Raw genomic sequence first — 23725 nt, 5'->3', positions numbered from 1 at the left:
GTTCCTAATTTGGTAATTTTGGGAGGTGGTGGACTCCTTAGGAGGTGGGCCCTTGAAGGTGACAGTAGTACTCTAGCCCCTTCCTCTTCCTCTTTCACTTCTCAGCCATGTGGAGAGTGATTTTGTTCTGCCATGTATTCCTGCCATCAGGTTCCACAAAGACCCAAACCAGTGGGATCAACAGATCATGGAATGAAACCTCCAAAACTCTTGAGCCATAATAAAACCCTTCTCTTTATAAGTTGATTAGCTCAGGTATTTATTACAATAACAGAAAGCTAACACAATGCCAGTTTATCACAATACTTGACACATTGAAGAGTGATGTTCTATATTAAAAATGGCAAAAGAAAATTCCCATGGAGTTTTTGCTTCCCCATAATGCAATGTTAATTTCCATTTCCTGGAGTAAAATGAAACAGAAACATTTGTTAAACATAAAAGTTTAACAATGTCAAGGCAATACTCATCTAGCCCAATATATGACAGCTAATTTTGAGCTGCTATTATTCTGCTTAGAGATTTCTTATGATTTCTTATATTTTAAGTCTTCTGGCTTGATAATTCAGAAAATCATCTGGTTGATGACTCAAGATTTTCTATCTTCATAGCTTCCTCAGGCACATACAGAGAATGATTTGCAGTAGCCCACTTTTAAAAGGAGACTTTTGCCCATATCCATGAGACATAGAAATTTACAGAGAAAACAGGAAATCTTGCAACCATATACTGAATATAGAAAAGCATATGATACATGGGATATGAGTCACAAAATTAAATGGACTTTGCTTTCCTTGTCCTTGAAATTCAACTTTGTTTCCTCAAGTTTCTCATCAGGTAGAACCTGTGGTTCTCTCATGACTAGCCAACTCTGGGCAGAGCCAACAATCAGAGAGGCGATGACGTCCACTCCTGTCACTGATGAATAACCACCAGCTATTTGACTTTCACAACACATGGGTGGCTTGTGGTATCAGTCAGTAGTTATAGTGTCTCTTGAGTCAGTAGTTATTTCTGAGGTAAATCCAAGTCAAACTTATTTTTCTTTGATGTAATATTTAAGAGTTGTCATGGTTACAACCTTTTATCACAGACATAATCAGTTTATCATATTTCATGCAAAAATAATTAGTTCTTTCCTAATTACTAAGAGGACCTTAAAGATCATGCATTACTCTGACCTGCCTGCCATTTTCTACTAAATTGAGTTAAAAACTTAAAAACAAAATAGAATACATGTCCCTGAGTTGTTTGGGTGATAGGAATACTTTCAAAAACTCTTGAAGTTTTTTCTACAGGAAGAGGTCTAATCATGGTGGCACCAAGTTAGGGTTCACTTCTCCTTGAGAGCACTTCCATTATAATCCAACTACTAGTTTCTTAAAAATACTTTCAAGCCAATGTACTTTAAAAATGAATTCTCTGAAAACTAAAATAAGAAAGCACTTGTCACATCCACATGTTTTCAGAGAACGTCTATATACTCCTTTGGTTAGGAATGTTTTTCTAGCTACTACAATGTAAGTGCAAAGAAGACCAATGGGGAAATTTGTGAACTGAGATCACTGCAGTTTAAGCACTTACTGGTTTAAACTGTATATATTTTCCTTTTTCAAAGCACTGATGTTTGTCAGTGAATAAAGATGTGCTAGGATTTTAGAGATTTATTTGGAATGCAAGAGTAATCTTAGATGTTTGATACATGCAGCCAGCATATTTATCTGGTTCTCTCTACATGGCACAGGGCTGGCAAGGTGACCTGCATCTCAAGTTCACACTATAGCTCTATATATAACCCAGCACCAGCAACTGGCACCACACATGTAGTGTCACAACACTTATTCACAATGGACACATATACTGATTTATTGAGTCCCCTACTGAGCAAAGATCACTGAGTTTCTGTTACGGAATGTACAAATTTCCAAATAGAGATTTGCACATATGATTTCCCATATGGCAACCTTTATTTCTCCATAAATACCAAACAGCTTCTGCTATCAATGCAGTAGCCATTACCTGATGATTTTTGAATTTGAGGGTGGAATTCTAAATGTTCCAATGACCTCTAACCTAGATAATAGTGTAAAGTATATACATAGGTTAAAAATTTCTTAAGCTCCTATAAACAAGATCAGATAAACATCCAGTGCCTATTTAATGTTAACCTGAAATTTTATTGGAAAAAGACCATGTTGTCACAAAAACATTGTAGTGCAAAAAACTACACACTAAAAACCGAAAATAATGTCTCCCTCCAGTTATTTAGTAACCCAATATGCAGAATAAGAGACTGGAAAGGCACTTTTAAAAAATTACACTGCAATATTTCAATCCAGATCTGAAATAATAAAAGCAATGGGTAAATTGCAAAGGTCTAATCCATCCATTTGGTATTTACCAAAATTTCTCTATAATGGGGGAAAATCTTTAGAGGACTTAAATAAGTATGCAGATCTTCCAAGATTAATATTGTTTTCAAGAAATGAAGAATGTGTATACCATATTTCTGTGAAAGTTTATAAGCAATACAGCTACAGAGGCATTCTCCACTTGGTGGAAGAGAGGAAAATCATTCTTCTGATCTCCACATAGCCAAATTTTAAACTCGATGCAGAAAACTCAGGCAACTCTGAAGCAAAATTTTCCAGAAAGCAACATTACTCATTGGCAGAAGATCCAGTGGGCACAGCACTGATTCTCACCTATATTCTCACCTTTTAAAACAGTTGCTTACAGACTTTGACACATTTGTGTCACTATGAATTTTTGCTTCACCATCAATGTATGAGTTGAGAGAACAGTCACGTGCCAGAGATTGATTAGTTGTTTAAGCAAAAAAGAAAGGTAAAAGCCAAGAGCATACTCCAAGAGGACCCTGGTTTAGTCAACTTTTTTTGGCTGCTGTAACCAAAAGACCTCACAAAAACAATTAGAGAAGGAAAAGTTTATTTGGGGGCCCATGGTTTCAGAGGTCTCAGTCCACAGATGGCTGACTCCATTGCTCTGGGTCAGAGAAGAGGCAGAACATCATGGTGGAAGGAGATGGCAGAGAAAAACAACTAGAAACCCAGCACCAGAAAGCAAAGAGAGCCTAAGCTCAGCTCACAAAAATATACCCAAAGGCACCTCCCCAATGACCTATCTCCTTCCAGCCACATCCTACCTGCCTTTAGTTACCACCCTAACAGGGTATTAATTCACTGATTGGCTCTCATAACCCAATCATTTCACCTCTAAACTTTCTTGAGTTGTTTTTCACATGAGCTTTTGGGAGATATCGAATATCTAAACCTTAACAGATTCCACCTCTCCCCATTAAACCCCCATTTTCAACACTTAGAAATAGTTCCTCATTTGCTTGCAGGTTCAGAATTATAGTTCAAGAATATGTTAGTCAGTTTTCTGTTACTATAACAAATGCTCAAGATAATGAACTTATAAGGAAAAAATGTTTATTCTGGTACATGGTTTTAGAGGTTCACCCATGATCAGGTGGAACTATTGCTTTTAGACCTGTGGTGGAGGTGTCAAATTGGCAATGGCAGACTCCTTACTTCATGTCCAGAAGCCAAGAAATAAAAAAATATAAAAGATAAAAAAAAGGAGGGAATCAGTGATTCTATAATCCCCTTCCAAACCATGCTACCAATGGCCTAAAGGCCTCTTGCTAGACCCCTCTTCTTTTTTTCCTCCTTTTTTGGGGGGCGGGGGTGTGTGTACTTGGGATTGAACTCAGAGGCACTCTGCCACTGAGCCACATCCCCAGCCCTAGTTTATGTTTTATTTAGAGACAGGGTCTCACTGAGTTGCTTAGTGCCTCGCTGTTGCTGAGAAGCGAGATTTATTGCTACAAAATGGTTCCCTCTGTATATAAATTGAGACAAATTCAGATTCTCCTCAAAAAAAAATTTTAAAAAACAATAACTAACCTCTATATTTAAAATATAAATCTTATAAAGTTCTCAGGCCCTTGCGCAAGGGTACATCTGCAGCTCTGCAGTTGGAGAAAATGATCTGGAGCAATTTCCTAATCCTTTTACCACTTTCTCCCTGTGGGCCCATAAGGACTTCCCAGGGGGTTCAGACAATAAATAGGCTTTCACACTGCATCTGTCTTCCTTCCCACTACTGACTGAGCTGAACGGGGGTCATCAGCTCCAGGTTCTCCTTCCCACCTTCCCTTCCACAATCTTCTGTCTCCTGCTTTTCAAAATCAAGACATATCTCTCCCCTATCTTCAAATACTAAGGGTTCCACACAAAAGGACAGATGACAGTACTGAACAATTATGTCCCAGACATCCTGGGAGTGCAGAGGCAAGGGACTGTGCATGGGAAACCCTGATGTTCAAGGTGTCTTATTTCTCCCAAGCTGCCATTCACCCTGTGTGTCTCCATCCCCCATCTTCCCATCCATGTATCAAAATATCCATTTAGAATCAAAATATCCATTTGGAACTGGCATAGATTTCTTGAGGGAAGTTATTAACAAGTTCTTTTGTTCAGAAAAGAAGGTAAGACTCTGGCTGGCAGAAACTAAATCTGAATAAACTAGATGCTTTGACAATGAAGACTGGTTTTACAAAGAGAGGCTGAACATCCATCTTCCACCCAAAACTTATTAGGGATGCTTGCTTAAGAGGCAAAGTATAAGCAAATATTTGAAATCTGCAAAATCTGAAACACTTTTTTTTTGTAATGAATTTTGTATTGATACATATTAATTATACAGAATTTGAAACACTTGTGGTCTCAAGCATTTCAGGGAAGGAATACTCAACTTATAATTGAAATTTTATGTCATGCAAATAATAAGCTTATAGTAAACATTTTTTTTTATGTCAACTTAGAGTGTGTAGATTTTCAAGATGAGTTTGGTCTTGTGTGAGTACTGAAGCTTGAAGTTTATCTACTGCATGGTCCTGATCAAGAGATCACCAAGAGAAAGGAGGCTGTTCTCCCATGAATATTCAGATGAGATAAAGTATGTCACAGGCTCTGTGAGAGCTGTGAAGTGCTCTGCAAAGCTGTTATGCCTAACATCCATTCATACACTTCAGCAAATCCATGCAGGTCCCTTTCAGCACTGAGGAATTCACAAACCACTTTCAACTCAATTCTCACTTTGGGGAATGAGACACAATGAATGGGGATGTGAATTACAAACTCCTTAGGGGTGGAGACTACATTTTCTGTCCCTGAAACCCAATGCCCAGCAACTTTTTGGTACACAGTGGCAGTTAATATTTAATGCATGTCATTTGAGTCAAATTGACCTGAAAAATAGAAAATGAAACACGCACATAAGTTTATGCCAAATTACATCAATCTGTTAAAATAAACGTGTCCTGCTGGTATAGCAAATACAGCATACAGTTGTGCAATATAACAGGTGTAAGAATTAGAGCTCAGTCTATTGGGCAGGCTGGAAGGCTCTGGAAGCTGCCACAAAAGGATCTGCATTATGTCTGTCCATTTGCTCTGTGATAGGAATGATCCTGCATCAAGGAGTTGATGGTCTCTTTCCTTTCCCTATGTTTTTTGTTTGTTTGTTTGTTTGTTTTTTTAGTTGTAGTTGGACACAATACCTTTATTTCACTTATTTATTTTTATGTGGTGCTGAGGATCGAACCCAGGGTCACATAAGTGCGAGGCAATCGCTCTACCTCTGAGTCACAACCCAGCCCCTTTCCCTATGTTCTATATATGGCTCCACAGGAGCCTAGATTCAGGGAGGGGACAAGTGAGGACATGTGGCTACCCCCAAATGTCACAGTCTTTCTGCAAAGCTTCTGCAGTTGCTTCATACCTGTTAAAAGAAGAAGTCTTCCTTAGAGGAATTTATATACAGTGAATATACAGGAGCAGGAGTATCTTACATTATTGCTACCTTATTTTGTGCCCTATTTTCAATAAATCGTAATTAACTAAGAGCAAATTGCACTAAGAATAAGAGGAGGATCACTTTAAGAGATCTTTTAACTATTTATGTTGAAAGAAAGAACAGATGCATTCCCTTGACTCTGGAGTCCAACACATTCTTTGAGATTCTTAATTTTCTAACAAAATCTTGGCTTCTCCTATAGATTTTCTATTCTCCACCAGATATCTGTAAGTACAGCGGCACCATATGTATTGTTATTTTTTTTTTGACTTTTGATTTTTTTTTTATTGGTTGTTCAAAATATTACAAAGCTCTTGACATCTCGTATTACATATGTTAGATTCAAGTGGATTTTGTATTGTTATTTTTTTAAAAAAATTATTTATTTATTCAATCTAATTTGTTATATATGACAGCAGAATGCATTTTAATTCATATTACACATACATACAGAGCACAATTTTTCATATCTCTGGTTGTACACAGAGTCACAGCATTCATTTCTTCATACATTAGGGTAATGATGTCCATCTCATTCCACCATCTTTCCTACCCCCAACTCCCCCATATGTATTCTTAAAACATTTATTACAGTAGTAGAGCAAGGTGGTACATTCCTATAATCCCAGCAACTTGGGAGGCTAAGGCAGGACAGTCTCAAATTTGAAGCCAGCCTCAGTAACTTAGCAAGACCCTGTCTAAAAAGAAGAAGTGGAGAAGTAGCTCAGAGTGCCCCAGGTTCAATCTCCAGTACTGAAAGAACAACAACAGCAAACAACTTTTTATCACTGTAAAACAACATGTAGAGAAGCATGTACACGAAGCTGTGTCATTCCATGAAATTTTCAACAAATGGTTACTTCTGTGAAAACATTATCTAAATCAAAAACATGACACTGCCAACTTCCCAAATGCTCTCGGCAAGTGACTAAAGAGATGACAACGAACATAGGATAAATAGACTGGTACTTACACTAAACCACTTGTGCATTGAAGAGAATATAAACTTCAGTACATGTAAATCAATCTATAAATGACAAGAAGAAATTTGGTTTGTCCAATTAAACAACCTCCCTCTCTCTGTGATCTCCCTCTTGGCTTCATTCCCTTTCTCTCCTTGTGCCTCCACAGCCTCCAACCATTAAGGACCAACAACTTTCACCTTGCAAGCTGTATTGTGAAAAGCAATGAATTTTACATATTCACATCACTACCTAATTAAAACAGTGGGTTTCTGACATAGGTTAACAATAGATAAAGATGTCAAACTAAATATATAAAACTTCACTATTCAGTTGTTGCTATTGGTCGAGATTGATATGAGCACACAGAACCTCCCTGTATCTTTCTTTCTTTGTTTTTTTTTTGTTTTGTGTTGTCACTTTGTATGAATCTGTAATTCTTTAAGCAACCAAAAGTGTTGCTATACCAACAAACCATCATTTATATAAGCAGGTTTGTCTTGTTTTTAGTATGATTTTTTAAGACCTTCAACAATAAAAAATGTCTTCTTAGGTTTCTACTAAGTGAAACAATATTGGTAAAAAAATAAAAATATTAAGCTCAAAGTTTGGTTTGAAAGTGAATAACCTAAAGCTTACAACACCATCAAGGTAATGTACAACAGTTAACTTTCTTAATCTTTCCTTCATAATCACACATTCCTCACTTCCTAATATCCCCCCCCTAAAAAAATGCTTATCATGAACTTTACATTAAAAAAAAATGTTTTGCCACCGAAAGCTTACATGTTAGGTTCTATGGCCAATTCCTTTTGTGGCATCCAGGTTTTCAAATGGAACAAATGCTATGCTAGCAAGTATGTTGCACCCATCCTGAAAGCTGTGTTATTAAAACCTTGAAAATCTCATGGATGGTAAAGATCAGTACAAAGGTTAGACTATCCTTCTAGCCATTTGTAAATCACATATTTAATAAATCCTCTCACTATTTAAAGCAACTATGCCACTAGCAATGCCTACGAGATAAATTATCAGCTTTGAACTGTTAGCTTTTCCATTTTGGGTGTTTCTTGCAGCAAAGCAATTTATTTTTACTCAAAGATTTAAAACAATGTTAGAAATAACTTTTAAATGTTTCTGGTAGAAAATAACAAGCCTCCAGCATACATTAATTCACTGCCAGTCTGTCACTTTGCAAATTACAAAATAATGATAAATAGATAAAAAGATAGATAACTGGTACATTTGCATGGTTCCATATAACACTGCAGGCTTTTTTATTCTGAACAAGGTGAAGAGACAGGAAACCTAAGTAAGTTCTAAGAATGGATCCAGCAGTGTCTGGGTATGGACGTGGATCTTAAAACCTACTATAGTTCAGACGTTGGAGGCCCCCCAAAAATCCATGTGTTAAAGACTTGGTCCCCATAGTGGCAATATTGGGAGGTGATGGATTGGTTGTGAAGATCAGGTCACTGGAGATGTACCCTTGAAGCAGACTGCGTAACCCTGGTCTCTTCCTCTTTTTCATTTTGCTTTATGGTCATGAAGTGAACGGTTTTGCTCTGTCACATGCTCCCTGCCATTATGCTGCCTCATCACAAGACTCAAAGCAATAGGGCAAAATGACTATGGAATAGAATTTTTGAACTAAAATAAACCTTTTCTCTTTATAAACTGATTATCTCCAGTATTTTATTATAGTGATGGAAAGCTGACACAAAACCAGTCATGAGTGCACTATGTATGACCTGAACCAACTCAACTAATTCCAGATCAAATAATAATGGAAAAGTTGTTTATTCTATCTTGAGGAAGCTGAATTATTGCTGAAAGGGCCAAGTGCTCCGGTAGGGTATGTCTGCCTTCCACTAATGAGGGGGTTCAGGTATCCAGGGGATCATGAAGACCTAAAGGCTGGACTCTTAGGATTTGGGCATGGTTATCATTGCCATATCAGCTTTATCAACAATGGGAGAGAAGAGGGGAATAAGAGAAGAGGGGAATAAGAGAAGAGAAACAACAAATAGAGCTATATAGTATTCATAATAAAGTCTTTATATGAAAATGGCACATGAATAAACTATCAGGGTTATAGAATGAAAAGTATTTCAAAAACTGTCTCAGCACTATGCAAAAAAAAACACTTTTCCTCCTTCCTTTTTCTCTACCATACAAGGAAAATGAATGTGCTCTGAGAGACTTGCAATGGGGTTCATGGTCACTAAGGAGATGAGCTGAGTGGAGAGAGGCTGAGCCTTTGTCCTGCCCAGGTCTTGTTGACATCCTGTGCAGACCACAGAGCAGCTACCTGGGACCAAAGCATGCAGCTGCCAAGAGCACTGGCTCTGCAGTCTGAGTCTAGGGTCACTTTTCTTATTTGGATGGCTTTGGGTGAGTAAGGAGACCTTGCTAAACCCCAGGTCCCTCATCCACAACAGGAGTCCAAAAGGCCAGGGTGAGGACGGACTGAAGCTGGAATGTGCTCCAACCTTTACACAAAGCATCTCATTCCATCCTCTCAACAATCCTATGAGGTAAGTGCCATGATTATTCTCATTCTACAGATAAGGAAATTGAGACTCACAGGGGTTGTCAAAATTGGTTAACATTATCATGCAAAGTTGTACTCAAAGCCAGGCAGCTTGGTCCCAAAGTCAGCCCCCACCTGTCACATCCCAGCACCTTCCTGAGGATCTGGATGAGAGTAAAGGCAAATAAATAATGTTTGCCAAACATATATACATACATGCATAAATAAATCACTACATAGCAGGTCTCAAGATTTGGGGGTACAATTATTTTTATATAGTCTCATTTTAATCCCATGTACACATTTTGTGTTTCCTGTGTATAAAAATTTATCATCATTTTGATGGCTTTTATAAGAAAGTTACTGCTTTTTCTAGGAGAAAAAAAAATGTTATCTATCTACTAGTGATGATTTAGTCCTGGAATCATTGAACAAATGCATTCTTTAGCCTATTGCAATAGTTTTCAAATTGGGAATTTACTCAGACATGGTATTTTTTGACACATTTTGAACCAGTGGAAGTTTTCAAACACCCATTTAGAAGTAGAGATCTTTCTTTTAAGTACAGTGTGATTCCTCTGAACACTTCACACAGGTGGCTTATTCCTCTTGTCAAATCCCCTTTTTGTCTCACAAATGTAGTGAATTCCTGGCTAAGGAAGTGTCCCTAATGTTTCCTTTCCTTCTCAAGACAACAAAAAATCCCTGAACATTTTTCTCCATTTTTAATAAATGACAAATACATTCTACTTTCTACCCAGAAGAAATACAAGTGAACTTTGATTCTCTTTATTATTTTTTAAAATTTTTTTCTAGTTAGTTATACATGGCAGTAGAATGCACTTTGACACAATGTACACAAATGGACCAATTTCTCATTCCTCTGGCTGTACATGGTATAGTGACAGTCACACTGGTCGTGTAATCATATTATGTATATAGGGTAATTATGTCGGTCTCATTCCACCATCCTTCACCCCCCCACACACCTCCCACACACACACTCTCACTCCCCTCTGCCCAATCCAAAGGTTCTCCGTTCTTCCCTACCCTTCCCCTCATTATGGATCAGCATCAGCTTATCAGAAAAAAACTTTTGGCCTTTGACAATCCACTGTGTGCCAACCAGCAGGCATCTATCACTAAAAAAATGACCAGAAGCAACTTCTGTAAATAACAATATCAACAAACAGCACAAGATAGCCTGAACCAGGCAAAGATGCAATTGCCAGCATTAACAGCTGGGAGGGTAAGCATCACTTATCCGGGGAGCCAGGTATGCCCAACCACGAACACATCTAGTTACTCATGTCATGGTTCACATTCACCCAAGAATATCAGAACCAATCTAAGATCATGGGCAGGGCTCTCCACTTACTACACAGGTAAAGTCTCAGTGGAAGTGTCTACAGGTGACATCCGAGTCAGAGAATGGAGGATACCCTTTCTGAAAGAAAATCCATCTTCAGACATACTTATTTTCCCCCTTACATGCCCGTTTCACCTCTACACAGCTAGACTAAGCTGCTTTCTCAGAGATAGACTTAATGATTTAATTGTTCTCTATCTATGATGATGCTACAAAGTTGGCACGTTTGATGTCTCATTTCCAAAACACTGGGTATTAATTAACTATTATCTGTTACTTTTAAGATCACTCTTAAACGTAACTGGGGCCTTTTTTGTCTTGGCAGACCATCCCTCCAGCAGGACATGTGACTACCACGAGATCAGCATTCTCGCTATCGTATTACAATGTATGTAGAGGTCCTCTTTTAATTAAAAATCAGCCTGGTAAGTACTGTTCAGAAGTGACCAAACCTGTAAAACTTTTTCAAGGCTTCAAGGGTGCATTCAACACACCTGTGCTCACCACCACTGTATGTCACCTGTGGCCACCACCTCATCCTACCTCTTATCTCAGATAATGCAAGGCTGGGAGAAGAAAGAAAATGCGCAACCTCTTCTCAAAATGAGGTCCAAGGAACTCTAATCTTTTCCTTCCACAGAAGGGAAGAAATAGAAAAATATGGACAAAATCGCCTGAGAGGAATGGCAACTATGGCAACTCCCTCCCCTCTGTACCCTATTTTCATTGGCTGCTTTGGCATGGTTCAGACCCTGAAGTCATGACTACTTATTTTCTTGAATATAATTTGAATGTCTTGTTTTTGTAACTGAACAATATTATGAATATTTAGTAGCCAATGCCCAACAAATCTAAAGCCTTGCTGTTCTAGCCAAGACCTTAAGAACAATACTATGCCATGGGGAAAGATAGACTCAGATAACCACCCAAGTCTTCTACCTCTCTAGGACTTTTCTCATTCAACTGCATCCGCCCCCCCAACCAGAGACATTACTAGGTTTGCATTTAAACAGGAAATCATCTCCAAAGGCTGAAAGTGAAGGGAAAAACTGAATAACTCTTCTGACTATTTTTGCTATCCCACTTCACCAAATTGCTCAACTCTCTGTTCTGTCTTGGCTGGGTAGACTTGTTGACTAAAGGTGAAATGGCATAGCTTTTGCTCAAGTAACTTTTGCAAGACATAGAAGCCCAATTACTAAAGTCATCCTGAAATTAATAGACCAGCTGGTTGTTTACGGAAAGGATTTACTTATTCAGGAAATGCATAATCTCAAGCTTGAAAAAAATCAATGTGTTCTCCTAGCAATATTGTCTAAACCTACAGTATACAGATAATAATCAAAGATTAATTACTCAGTTAGTATACAGGACTTTTCCTATTTCAGTTTATAACCAGTAAATGTGAAAGTGCTTTAGGAGAATTTCTGCTGGAGTACTGGAAAGTTTCCATTATGTTAGGAATAATCAATAACCAAGTTCCTGCCTTCCTAGTGAAGGAAAATAACATGTATTTTGAAATTTCTTTCAGGAAAGGTACATCACCATTAATAAAATATCTACTCACGTCATATTCCACATTCCATTCATTCAAACAACAAAGCTCCTGGGAGTGAATAATCTGATGTTCATAACAATTTCTCCTTAAAAGTCAAGGTTCCCAAGAATCCCTGCAGACAGGATACTTCTGACAAAGTTATGATGTAGAAAATGAATGATCCTCAAGAGCCCACATTATTTGTTAAATTTGACTCTTTTCATAACAGCTGTTTCACCTTTTAATGAGTTTAAATATGTGCTTTCATTTAAATCACAGAAACGACTCGAAAAAACCTATGAAACTGAATCACCACATTTTGCCATAGGCATTGCTAACTGACCAAACTACTAAATCAAATTGCTTTCTCTCCTCATTTCTTTTTTTTTTTGCAAGTATTTTTAGGTCTGGCAAATTTACAGAAGCTTATGACACAACATTAAAAAGTCATACTTCTGATCCCTAAAGTAAATGTTTTCGGGGTTCATAAATGTTCTGCCCTCTATCTTATGAAATGAACAGTTAAGACACTTAGAAGAAACTGGATTCTAAAAACCAAATGCTTCACAACAAGAGGAAAAGTGGGAAAGGAACAAAAACAGAAGAAATAGACAGAAAATATGGGTATTAATTAACTATTATCTGTTACTTTTAAGATTACTCTTAAACGTAACTGGGGCCTTTTTTGTCTTGGCAGACCATCCCGCCAGCAGGACATGTGACTACCACGAGATCAGCATTCTCGTTATCGTATTACAATGTATGTAGAGGTCCAGAAATGTACAGAAATTGGTACATGCATGAAGCATAAGTAATAGAAATATAACAGAAATTTGAAGGAATACCTTGTGTTAAAAATACTTTATGTTCTTATTAACAAATAGGACTAAGTGATAGAAGGCATCAATAGCTTAAGAACCACAGAAGTTTCAATGGAGGTATGAGGAGAATTTGGGGAAACATTTGGGAGGGTGTTGGGAGCCAGCATTGCATGGCACAAAAAAACCCCAGCAGCTCAATGTTGACCGGTCCAGTTATCATGGGCAACTTACGGAATCAATCTGAGCCTGGGTCTCTTGCCTTCAAATGTGGATAATTATCCTGATCCTGTGGAGTTGTTAGGAGGCTCAGAGAGATGGATATTAAGACATTGTGTAAACTGTAAAGTGCTATACGAATGCAAGGTGTTATTATTATTATGACATCAATGTTCTAGCATCTAAATTACAGGGACAACATACTTATTATTGACACGCTTAAATACATATCTTACGTACATTGAGATTTGCTTTTAATTTCACGGATGTTTTCAGCTGCAAGGATTCTTGGAATAATCTTGTTTAGTTATTTTATGGAAACTGAAACTGGGTGGGTAGATTCTAACCTGTTTTCTCTTCCCATTATAACTAACAGCAAATAAAAAGAAAAAAATACATTAAGTCATGAACTAAGAAAAGCCCCTTAGCAACACCACTTTTCCAGGAATGAGATACATGTAAATGCATACTTGTATTAAAAATTATCATGAACAGTGAATATTTTTGATGTTAACTTTCAAAACTTATACAACATAGTTTTAAATTATTGTCATTTTTTTTCTTTGCAGTCATTTGTTTAAATTTTTCTCTGCAAAGACTAACTCATAACAGCTTGTAAAGATGAAAGAAAAAGAGGGAAAAAGAAGAGAGGAATGGAGGAAGAGAGGTTTAAAAAAGCGGAAAGAAGAAAGAAAAACATTAAGGGTAGTGCATAATTTGTACTCATAAATATGTTCTATGCATAGTCTATTAAATCAGAATTTTATAAGCAAATGTCAGCAGAGTTAAAGAATCAAAAAGTAACCACACAAATAAGGTTTCTGATTCTCTATTAATTTTATAGCAAAAAATCAAGTCAAGAAAAAATTCTGAAATGCATAATATTTAAAAACTCCTTAAGATCAATAGTCACATTTAAACCCAAAAGGTGTTACAATTATTCTCCAATAACCATGTTTGGATTTTCTGTCATTCATTTGAACTTAATCAAAAGTGTATGAAATTTCCAAGTCTAGAGGGTTTTGTTTCCCATGAAAAAGATAATTGTTTAGCTTTCTATTATTGTATTAAAATATACTTAAAGGAATCTGGTTGGAATAATTAGATCTTGAAAGTTATTACTAAAACAAACAAAACAGTTCATCTAATTTATCTTGTTCAGTACAATTCTAAGCATCCACAATGGCCAATAGCATATGAGAAAGAATTAGGAAATGATTATGGAAATAAATAAAAATTATTATAATTAAACCTCCCTACCTTTTAAGTATTCAATGTTTGCTGGTGAATGAACAAAACCAGTTTCTGACATTTAAAAAATCACTTTGGAAAAACTTTCTGAAATTTTAATATAATGATCAGAAATTCTCAGGACATATTCATCTGTCCTTAAGGACAAATAAAATTCAGTGAATGACATGGCTTTTATTCAAGTCACTAAAGTGGTAAAAAAAAATTATGAGTATGGTCAAATAAACTAAAAACATGCACAGTTTTTCACATACAAATGCAATTTTCTTATATCAGAGAAATCATATGCAATGCATCAATTATTTCCCATACTTGGTGCAAATGAAAGGAGCTTCAGTGAAATGGTCATAATGATATCATTTGTAAGGCAATACAACTGCTAAAACAATCATGACGTTACCCACTGTGCACAGGTCGTAGCAGTAAAACGTCAGTATCACATTTCTGCTTTTAAAACAAAATCCTTCATGAATGTTCTTAAAATTCCTGCAAAGTAAACTGCTATATTTCTTCTTACACACAGGCCTACGTATACAAGGTTACACCAGAAGCCATATTTTAGCCTTTATTGATATCTAATCTACCTATTTGTTTCTAAGTGATCTCCCGAAATAAACAGGTAAATCTGTACAGTTTTCAAAAATGAATCAGGAAACTGATGTGTCTTCTCATTCACAACCAGCAATAGTTCAATTAATTTGAGAGACGTCTGAGTCCAGTGTGATTCAACACAGATTTATTGTGTCTGGAATTAGGCAGACTTGTGTTTCTTTTCTTTCTTTGCTTTCTCCAGCAGCAGTAATATAAAGAATGTAAAGTAGTCATTTTGCTCATTCATAACAATTTTTAGGGGAAAATCATGCAGTTGGGAAGAAATGTAAAAAGCTATCAATTATGATCCAGACTCCAGTTCATTTCTTCAATTGGATTGTTACTCTTTTTTAAAAAATGACCATTTTAATTTTTAAATGTAAATTGTATTATTTCTCGGGCACTTTACTTTTGACAAAGTCATTTAAAAAATTCTAGAACCTTAACATCTGCTGTAATAAGACATTAACATTTATAAAAAATAAGTAGATAAATAAATAACAAGAAACAGAGAGCTCCGAGAAGGAGCTTCGGCCTACAAGTATTTCCACATTCTTTTTCTTTTGCCTGCAGGCCAGGCAATAGTCTCCTCCTCTGAGACTCAGCTAAATATTCTCTTTTTTGAGAAACTGTTCCAATCTCAGAGGTAGAATTTGTCTCTTTTATGAGCGCCCAATGAAATACCAAATCACATCTGTTATAAAATACTGCATTACATCACATGTCTCTCTCTCTCTGCTCAGCCACTCCAAACTGCAAGTCCTTTGAGGACAAGTACAGTTCTCTCATTCCTCTGTGGATCCAAAACCTGGCATGAAATGTGCATATAGTTCATCCTTGGTTCTCAAACTTGCATGTGTGGGAATCTCCAGGAGTAATTGTATTCACAGACCATGGGCCTTCTCCCCATAGGATATTATTCAAGGTGGGTCTAACAATGTGCATTTGGGGTATGTTCCCAGGGGCTGCTACTGCTGCCTTGGACCCACACTGCAGTAGATCTTTAATAGGCTAATTCATGAAATAAAATGCAACCCTGAAACTTATTTACCAATGAAATAAGAACCTGTTCTTGGATCTTAAAGCAGCTCATGAGATGAATATGAAATGGGAGTATGAGAACAAAGACAAAATTTCTTTTGTTACAAGCTACATAAATCACTTCATCAGAATTTCCCAAAGAGGTTTAAGAAATGTGTGTGCTGGACTCCATCCCCTGGAAATTCTGATTCACTGGGTCTGGGGTACAGCAAGCCATTTTCTTTTTCAAAAGTTCCTCAGATGATTATAGGAAACAGTTAAGGTTCAAAAATTATTGCTAAAAAGAAAGAAAGAAAGAGAGAGAGAGAGAGAGAGAGAGAGAGAGAGAGAGAGAGAGAGAGAGAAAGAAAGAGAGAAAGAAAGAGAGAAAGAAAAAGAAAAGCTGGATATGGTTGTGCCTGCCTATAATCCCAATGGCCCTGAAGACTAAGGCAGGAAGAACACTCGTTCAAAGACAGCCACAGCAATTTAATGAGGCCCTAAGTAACTTAGTGAGAACCTACCTCAAAATAAAATATGATAAAAGGGAGAGGTGGAATTGTGTCTCAGTAGTTAAGCACCCCTGAGTTCAATTCCTAGAAACCTCCACAACCCCAATAAAACAGAAAAAGAAAGTCATGTGCTACTCTTTTTGGTTCAGTCACTGATTTACAAAACCAAGTAATCTGATGCTAACTTTTTGTTATTGTTGTTGTTGTTGTACTAGTACTGAATCCTGAGGACCTTTACCACTGAGCTATATCCCAAGCTCTTTTTATTTTTTATTTTGAGACAGGTTCTCATTAAGTGGTAGAGGCTGGTCTCAAACTTGCCCTCCTCCTACCTCAGCTTCCTAAATTGCTGGAATTACAGGCATGTGCCCCAGCACCTGGATGATGCTGACTGAAATAAGAAAAGGAGAGCCTCATCTGAGGATTTACAAATAGTGTGATTTCCAATATGCTTAAATGTATGATGTACTATTTATCAGTCACAGATAACTGCAGCTAATCAGCAGCTTAGTCTAGAAAGAAGTTAGTAATCCAGAATCCCAGTGTGGCTCAATATTGATGCCGATTTCGAATATCTGACAGGTGGAAACCGGAGGTTGTCCTGAGGTCAGATCTTTCCATGATCAAAGACAATAACTGCAGTACAAGTAGAAGTACCTAATACAATGACAATTCAAGGCAATACTGCTCACTTGGGCTCCAGACTTATATATTCTATTGCCTCATGGATGCTTCTAGTTCAGCATTTCAAGTATGACATACCTAAAAGCTGAAGTCACACCCCTTTACTTTAGTCTCCCCAACTTCTCAACCTCTGAGAATGGATTCATTATCTACCCAGGCTTCCAAGTCAGAAGTCTGTGTCATCCTGACATTCTCTATTTCTTATACTTCCTACATATAGATGCCAATCCGTTCTGCCTTCAGATTAGACCCCAATCACTTGTTCTGCATCTCCCTGCTCTGGCTTTATCTCCTGACTGCCAAAGTCCCTGATCTCCCTGTTTCTACCATCGCCCCTACAGACTATTCCCCATCTTTCTAAAATGTTAGCTTCTTCATGTGAGTTCCTAGTTTAAAATTCCCTAGTGATTTCTCTTTCATACAGGATGAGATCCAAAGCCACAGAGAGACAATATGTAGCCTCATCATTTATTCCTTCTCTTCCTGTCATATTTAATTACCAGTGCTCTCAAAAAAATTTGCTCCAACTACCACTTCTCTTATATCCTACTCTCCAAGGAAATAACCATATAACCAATGGCTCTTTGAAGGCTCAAATGTGTAATTCCTTTCATTGGGAATATTCCTGGTCTCCAGGTAGAATTATAAGCAAATAATCTTGAAAAACATCTTTTATCCTGTGCAGAACTCTACCATTGCTCCTGTGATATTGTTGCATACTCACTCTTCTGCTGACTTCCAAATACTTATGGGCAAGTATCAACTGTGATTCATTCTTACATCTCAAAATATGGATAGAACAGTGTGAATTGCTCACCATGGCCCAAAAATAAAGAAAAAAAAATACAAGTAAAAGCCCATGTAATAATAGTGGCCAATATTCGCCCTTACAAAAGGACAAACAATGGTGGTTAACTTACATAATTATTTAATAAATCAGGCCACATATGCTGGTCCACTGGCAAGAGTGCAATCTTGGTTATATTTAAGGTGTTGTACTATTAGTCCCCTAAACTGTAATTCCAATGTCTAATAAATGTGAAGCTGCCGATATCATCAGAAAGGGCACTTGGACTCTGGGTCTGTCTCTGAGAATCCACCAGAATGATATTACTTAGAGGAAAGAGAGACATTCTATCCTCTGTGAGAGCTTTCACATATTACTTTCTAAAGCAAGCTGCTGAAATTGCTATGAGTAAAATTCATTCTAAGCATATGCAATTCACAGATGGTCAGTCAACAGGGCCAGACAGCTGATACTGTACTTCAATGCCTTTCAATGCCTTCTGAGATTAAAATGATAAATCCAGCACTTGGTTTCTAACGGGTCTTAGTGAACACATCCCCACTACTGGCTGGATTCAATTAGCCTCCCAGCTGGCTTTGCAAACTTCCTAGATGCGGGGGAGGGGGAATATAAAGGAAGCTTAACCAAATGTCCATGAAAAGTGAAAATCACAGTCAAACCAATTATTTAAATAATTCTTAATAATTCTTGAGCTCGATCTAATTGACTGTGCCCACGGACATGAGGATTGACAATCTTGAGACATTGTCCATAGGGTCAACTGTGGAATTTTCTTAGAAAAGGCAACCTTTTCAAAACAAAATGAAAAGAAGGTGTGAGAAAACACTGTGATGTCCAACGGGGATAGGCTAGGAGAACAAGCCAAGAGCTATACTCTATTCTGTATGTGCCAATTGTTAAAAAATAAACCAGTAATAATTAACTGAGAATTAAAATGTTTCTTACCATAATTTCAAATGTCCATTAATGACAGAAGAAAGTAAAACAGAATGAACTTACTATGAACTTGAGGACAGAATCTAGCTTTTAAAATTGTTTTACAGGGGAAAATGTGTTCACAGGGAAACAATGTATGGGTAGTGTATATTTTAAAACCTTGAACTTTTCTTATTAGTAAAGCCTAACTATAAGTAAGACCATTCTATAGTATTAAGTCAACATTAAACACACACACACATATACCATATTCACAGCAAGCAACATGGCAAGAGTCAAATTACTCGGTACGTGGGTCCTTCCTTGGACAGGCTGAATGTCCTGAACATTCTGATCCCATCCCCATTTCAGGACCAGGGACACAAGCCTGAGGCTACCTTCCCTTAATTCCTCATAATCATTAATTGCCTTTAATATTAGAGTTATTCACTATTGTCAAAAAAGTTTCAGACGCTAGCTGATAGTCCCAAAGCTTACCTCAGAGAAAAAATAAAAGAGTATTTTCTTTTTAAACAGCATCTTTCATTTTATTGATGCTACCTCTAAAAACATTTCAAAACTTGTTAGTGCTGTCACATGGACCGGGAGTAATTTTGTAGTACAACAGATTTTGAAAAATTATGGATTATGAAATTAAATATGTGAAACCAGAATGACTGTTTAAAGTCTATTGGAGCAGTGTTACCATATTGGATCAATATCTGCTAGTCTGTGCTACATGAGTGTGGATATACTCACAGCTACAGACACTCAGGCTGGTTGTCTCCTTTTGGGGTTTGAAAAGCAAGTTACTAATATTTAATTAGTGGCTTAAAGAATCACACTTCTCTGGACAATAGTAAAAACCATTAAGACTATCCCCCTTTTAATTCACAATGTCTAGCATATTCTGTGCACTCAATACATATTCACTGAATTCAGAAATTAGAACTCAGAATCTTGGAGCTTCAAAGTGTCCACCTTCATGCAGAGCTGGAATGAGAAAATAGACCTCTTGGACTTCCCAAGATTTAATTCCTCTACAGAAAGGAGGGGTAGTGGTTCTTCGCCTTAGATACCATCAAAATTCCTGCTTTTTTTCCCCCCCTGTAATATAGTCCAGACCTCCTGAATCAGAGTGTTCTCAGAAGTAGGGCCAAGGCAAGCTCATTTCTACAAAGCTCACTTCGTTGAGAATACCTCCTGTCCTTGGAATGCACCACAGATCTCTTCCAGAGCAGCACCTTTACCTGCCTGTTTTGCAAGAGTGTCTTGCTCAACATCTCTGAAGCAATCTCCATGTTGGTTCACTCTTTGATTTGGCCACTGAGCTGCCCCAATGAAAGGCAGCCAGAACAACGACTGAGAAGCCCTGAGCAGGAGTGTAGACCACTGAACAAGCAGGCGTCTGTTGGAAACTTCAGACAAGGGACCCATCTTAATGAGCCTGCTCCCTGGTACCTTTCCTCTTCATCATCCAGCATTAGTCATTCACACACACACACATCTGACCTGGCTCTCCTGAGACCACGCAGTTTAGAGTTATGGGAATTTGAATCTTGATTCTGCCTCTTACTAGCTGTAGAAAAATTATTTCATAACTTTACTCCTCTGTACCTCAGTTTCCCCATAAATAGAGCACTCACCTCACTTGAAGTGAAGATTAACAAGACACAACCTTGTCTGGTCTTAGGTCTGAAAGCAACTAGTACAGACGACACCATATCTTAGAACAACAATAACAGTAACAACAACAAAAAACTCACTAAAAACAATAAATCTTCTTGAACAAAATTAATAGATCCTGTATAGAAAGATTTCATCTCATACTTTAATAATTTGTTCCTTAAAGGTGTGATCTTTTGAATGTGGCTTTAGTGGAATGAAATTTGTTTACTACTCAGGAGCATTCTGTTTTAAGTGAATACAGAACAAACAGGAAAATTCAGTGGCATTTCTATTTTTCTCAGACACAAATCTCCAATCATTAATCCTAATGTTCAAAGAGTGACATCAAAGAGCTGGGCACATTTCTGGAGCTCTGCAGGGGCTCTAAGAGCTTAATTTAAAATAAAGAGGGTCCCTTTGTCAGAGATAGAGAGACCTTACTTTATTAAGAGAGCTCTAGTATCTCAGGAGCACTCCAGACCACTGTCCGAGCCATCACAAGCAGGGAGGAGGGGAGCCCTCCAGGCTAATGTAGGGGGGAGAAAACCATCCACTGGCTCCTTTAGTAAAAAAGACTAATCCTTTATTATTGAAACCACACCCTGTCTTTTCCCCTTTGCCTGTATTTTGCAAGATTGTTAAAACTCCAGATGTTCCAAAGGAGCTCTTTACTTTGGCAGGTAAATCTCCCTGGAGACTACCAATCTTCTATGCCCAAGATTCTCAAACCTGGCTCCCCAACCTGAAGGGCTTTGAAAAATCCTATAGCCTCCTCTCACCCCCAACCAATTAAATCAGAATGTCCAGGGTGGGAAGTCGACTCCCCTCACCCCCAAATCTCAGGTGAGTGCTCTAGGTAGCAAAGTTAGAAACCACTCTTTTATGCCTTACTCCTCCTCCAACAAACCCTCTCAGTACCAAAGCCCCAATTCCCCATGCCAATGACATCAACAGCAAGCAGGGACCTGATTCTTGGAACCTGAGCCTATTTTGAAATTGTGCAATTAAACCTTCTGAGGCATGTTTCTCGTGTCAAGTGGGTTTATGGTCGGCAGTCACGAAGCCAAACTTGCTCATGTTCCGTCTGGACATTTTGCATACAAGTGAACCATGGACATCAATCCTTTATTATTTTTTTCCAATTAAGTTTAATATTTTAGTTGGCCTAATGTCAAACTCTCCAAAAAGGCAAAAAGAAACATCCAAAAGATTAAATCTTGGGATAATGAGAAGAAAAGTTTGCTGTGAGCCCCATTTTGAAACACGGCTCGGATAGCCAGCGGGATGAGTTCGCGCCTAGGGAGTTTGGCATAAGGACTCAGGTGTTGCACAGCGGCCAGCCATACATCTTGGTCCAGGTCCACTGTAAAGCTAAGAGATGCAGTCGAAGCACTACAGGTTGTGGGCAAACCTCTGGAGTACCGGCAAGCAGCCACCTTAAAGACACCCTAGGGGTCTTAGGAATGGGCATCAGAAAAGGAGCTTCAGTCAGGCAGCGAGCCCTGGTCCCCCAGCCGCGCGCACCCGGCTTGTGGCTGGGGTCCTCTCCCACAGGGCGAGGGGGCGGATCAGATCCTCCTCACTGCTCTTCAGAGAAGGAAACTACCAGCACCACGCCTTCCCTCCTGCTCGCTGCGGCGAAGACGAGTTCTAGCCTCCCAGGTCACTGATGCAACTCCATACCCGGGAAATGGGTTTGCAGAGATCAGCGTGAAGGGCCGGATCGCTAGGTCGGGAGGCATGCGGCTTAACCCCAAGAATGAGGAGGAGGAAGGAGCTGCAGAGGGTACGCTCGGGAAGTCCCCTACCCTAGAGGTCCTTTCTCAGCTCCCTAAGTCCCTAGGACTCAGCTGATGGGACCCGCCAGCCCTGATGTAAGCGCCCTACAGCGTCACCACGGCCCTCCAGCGGACAGTGCCGGGCACACGTGCTGCAACGACAGGCGTCTACCCCGCACCAAGTTTTCGCCCGCAGACGCCGACCCAGCGCAGGAGGGCAAGAAAGTGATAAAAGTAAGTTGGGAGCTGTCGGGTACGTAGGCGCTCCCAGCGGCGGTTCCCATAACCCGCTCGCAGCCCCGCCGCCCTGAGCCCTGCTTCTCCCTTCCTCCGGTCACAGCAGACTCGCCCAGCTCAGAAAAGAAACGTCCAGTTCCTCCCACGGTCCCAGCCAGAAGCGCAGCTGATCCTCAAGGAAACAGGAAAGGAGGGGCGGGCGGGCGGCTCGGGACGCGGAGCCGGTGCGCCGGTGCGCGGGCGGGGCTGACTGCGGGTGGAGAAGCGCGCTCTGGAGAGTGGTGCTGGGGGTCCAGGGGCACGCCCTTACCTTTCTTTTCCTCCAACGCACAACTCGCCCATACCAGCGCAGCTAGTAGCACCAGCAGCGCGGGTCCGGCGGTCCTGGAGGGTCGCATTGCTGCCCCCGAGGAGCTGGCTCCGGCTCTCCGCAATTATTCCCGGACTGAGTCAGACGGCCTTGCGCGGTGGTGGCGGCAATGAGGCGGAGACTCCGTCAGACGCCTAGGTGGCTTGTCGTCCGGTCTGGGCGGCGGCAGCCGCCAAGACTTGTTCAGGCCGCCCTGGCCGCGGGCGCGCACACCGTGCAGGAGGCGGAGGCTGCAGCGCTGCGCTGGGAGCTGCCCAGACGTCTAGCTTGCGCGGGCCGGGGTGTGGGGAGGCTGGGCGAGAGGAGGAGGGACCAGGCAGAGGAGGAGGGATCGGGAGGAGCGGAGGAGGAGGAGAATGCCCAGAGGGAGGAAGAACTCGCCGCAAGGATCGAAAGCAGGCTGCGACCAGGAGGTGGTAGTGGATGGCTGTGGCCCCTTGGGACCGAGCGCTCCTGCGGGAGGCGGACGGCGAACAGGAGGGAAGCGCGTGTTCTTGGCAGTTAATTTCTGAGTGGAAGGTCCCCTGCGCTTCCCCTTCGTACCTGGTCCACTCTGATTTACATGGC

At 39.4% G+C, this 23725-nt stretch overlaps 1 protein-coding gene across 2 annotated transcripts in view; it reads right to left on the bottom strand.

Annotated features, from left to right (window-relative positions):
* Positions 1 to 23401, bottom strand: part of Egfr (epidermal growth factor receptor) — a 201533-nt gene extending 178132 nt beyond the window's left edge. For both annotated transcript variants that reach the window (XM_076837032.2, XM_076837042.2), the window contains exon 1: positions 23099 to 23401. In XM_076837032.2, the coding sequence (XP_076693147.2) occupies positions 23099 to 23186 (88 nt within the window). In that variant the 5' untranslated portion in view covers positions 23187 to 23401. The remainder of the gene's footprint in view (positions 1 to 23098) is intronic.
* Between the last annotated feature and the right edge of the window lie 324 nt (positions 23402 to 23725).

Source organism: Callospermophilus lateralis, chromosome 1 (assembly GCF_048772815.1).
Source record: "Callospermophilus lateralis isolate mCalLat2 chromosome 1, mCalLat2.hap1, whole genome shotgun sequence".
Classification (NCBI taxonomy): Eukaryota; Metazoa; Chordata; class Mammalia; order Rodentia; family Sciuridae; genus Callospermophilus; species Callospermophilus lateralis.
The sequence above is the reverse complement of the archived record's forward strand: the minus strand, read 5'-3'. Positions and strand labels throughout refer to the sequence as shown.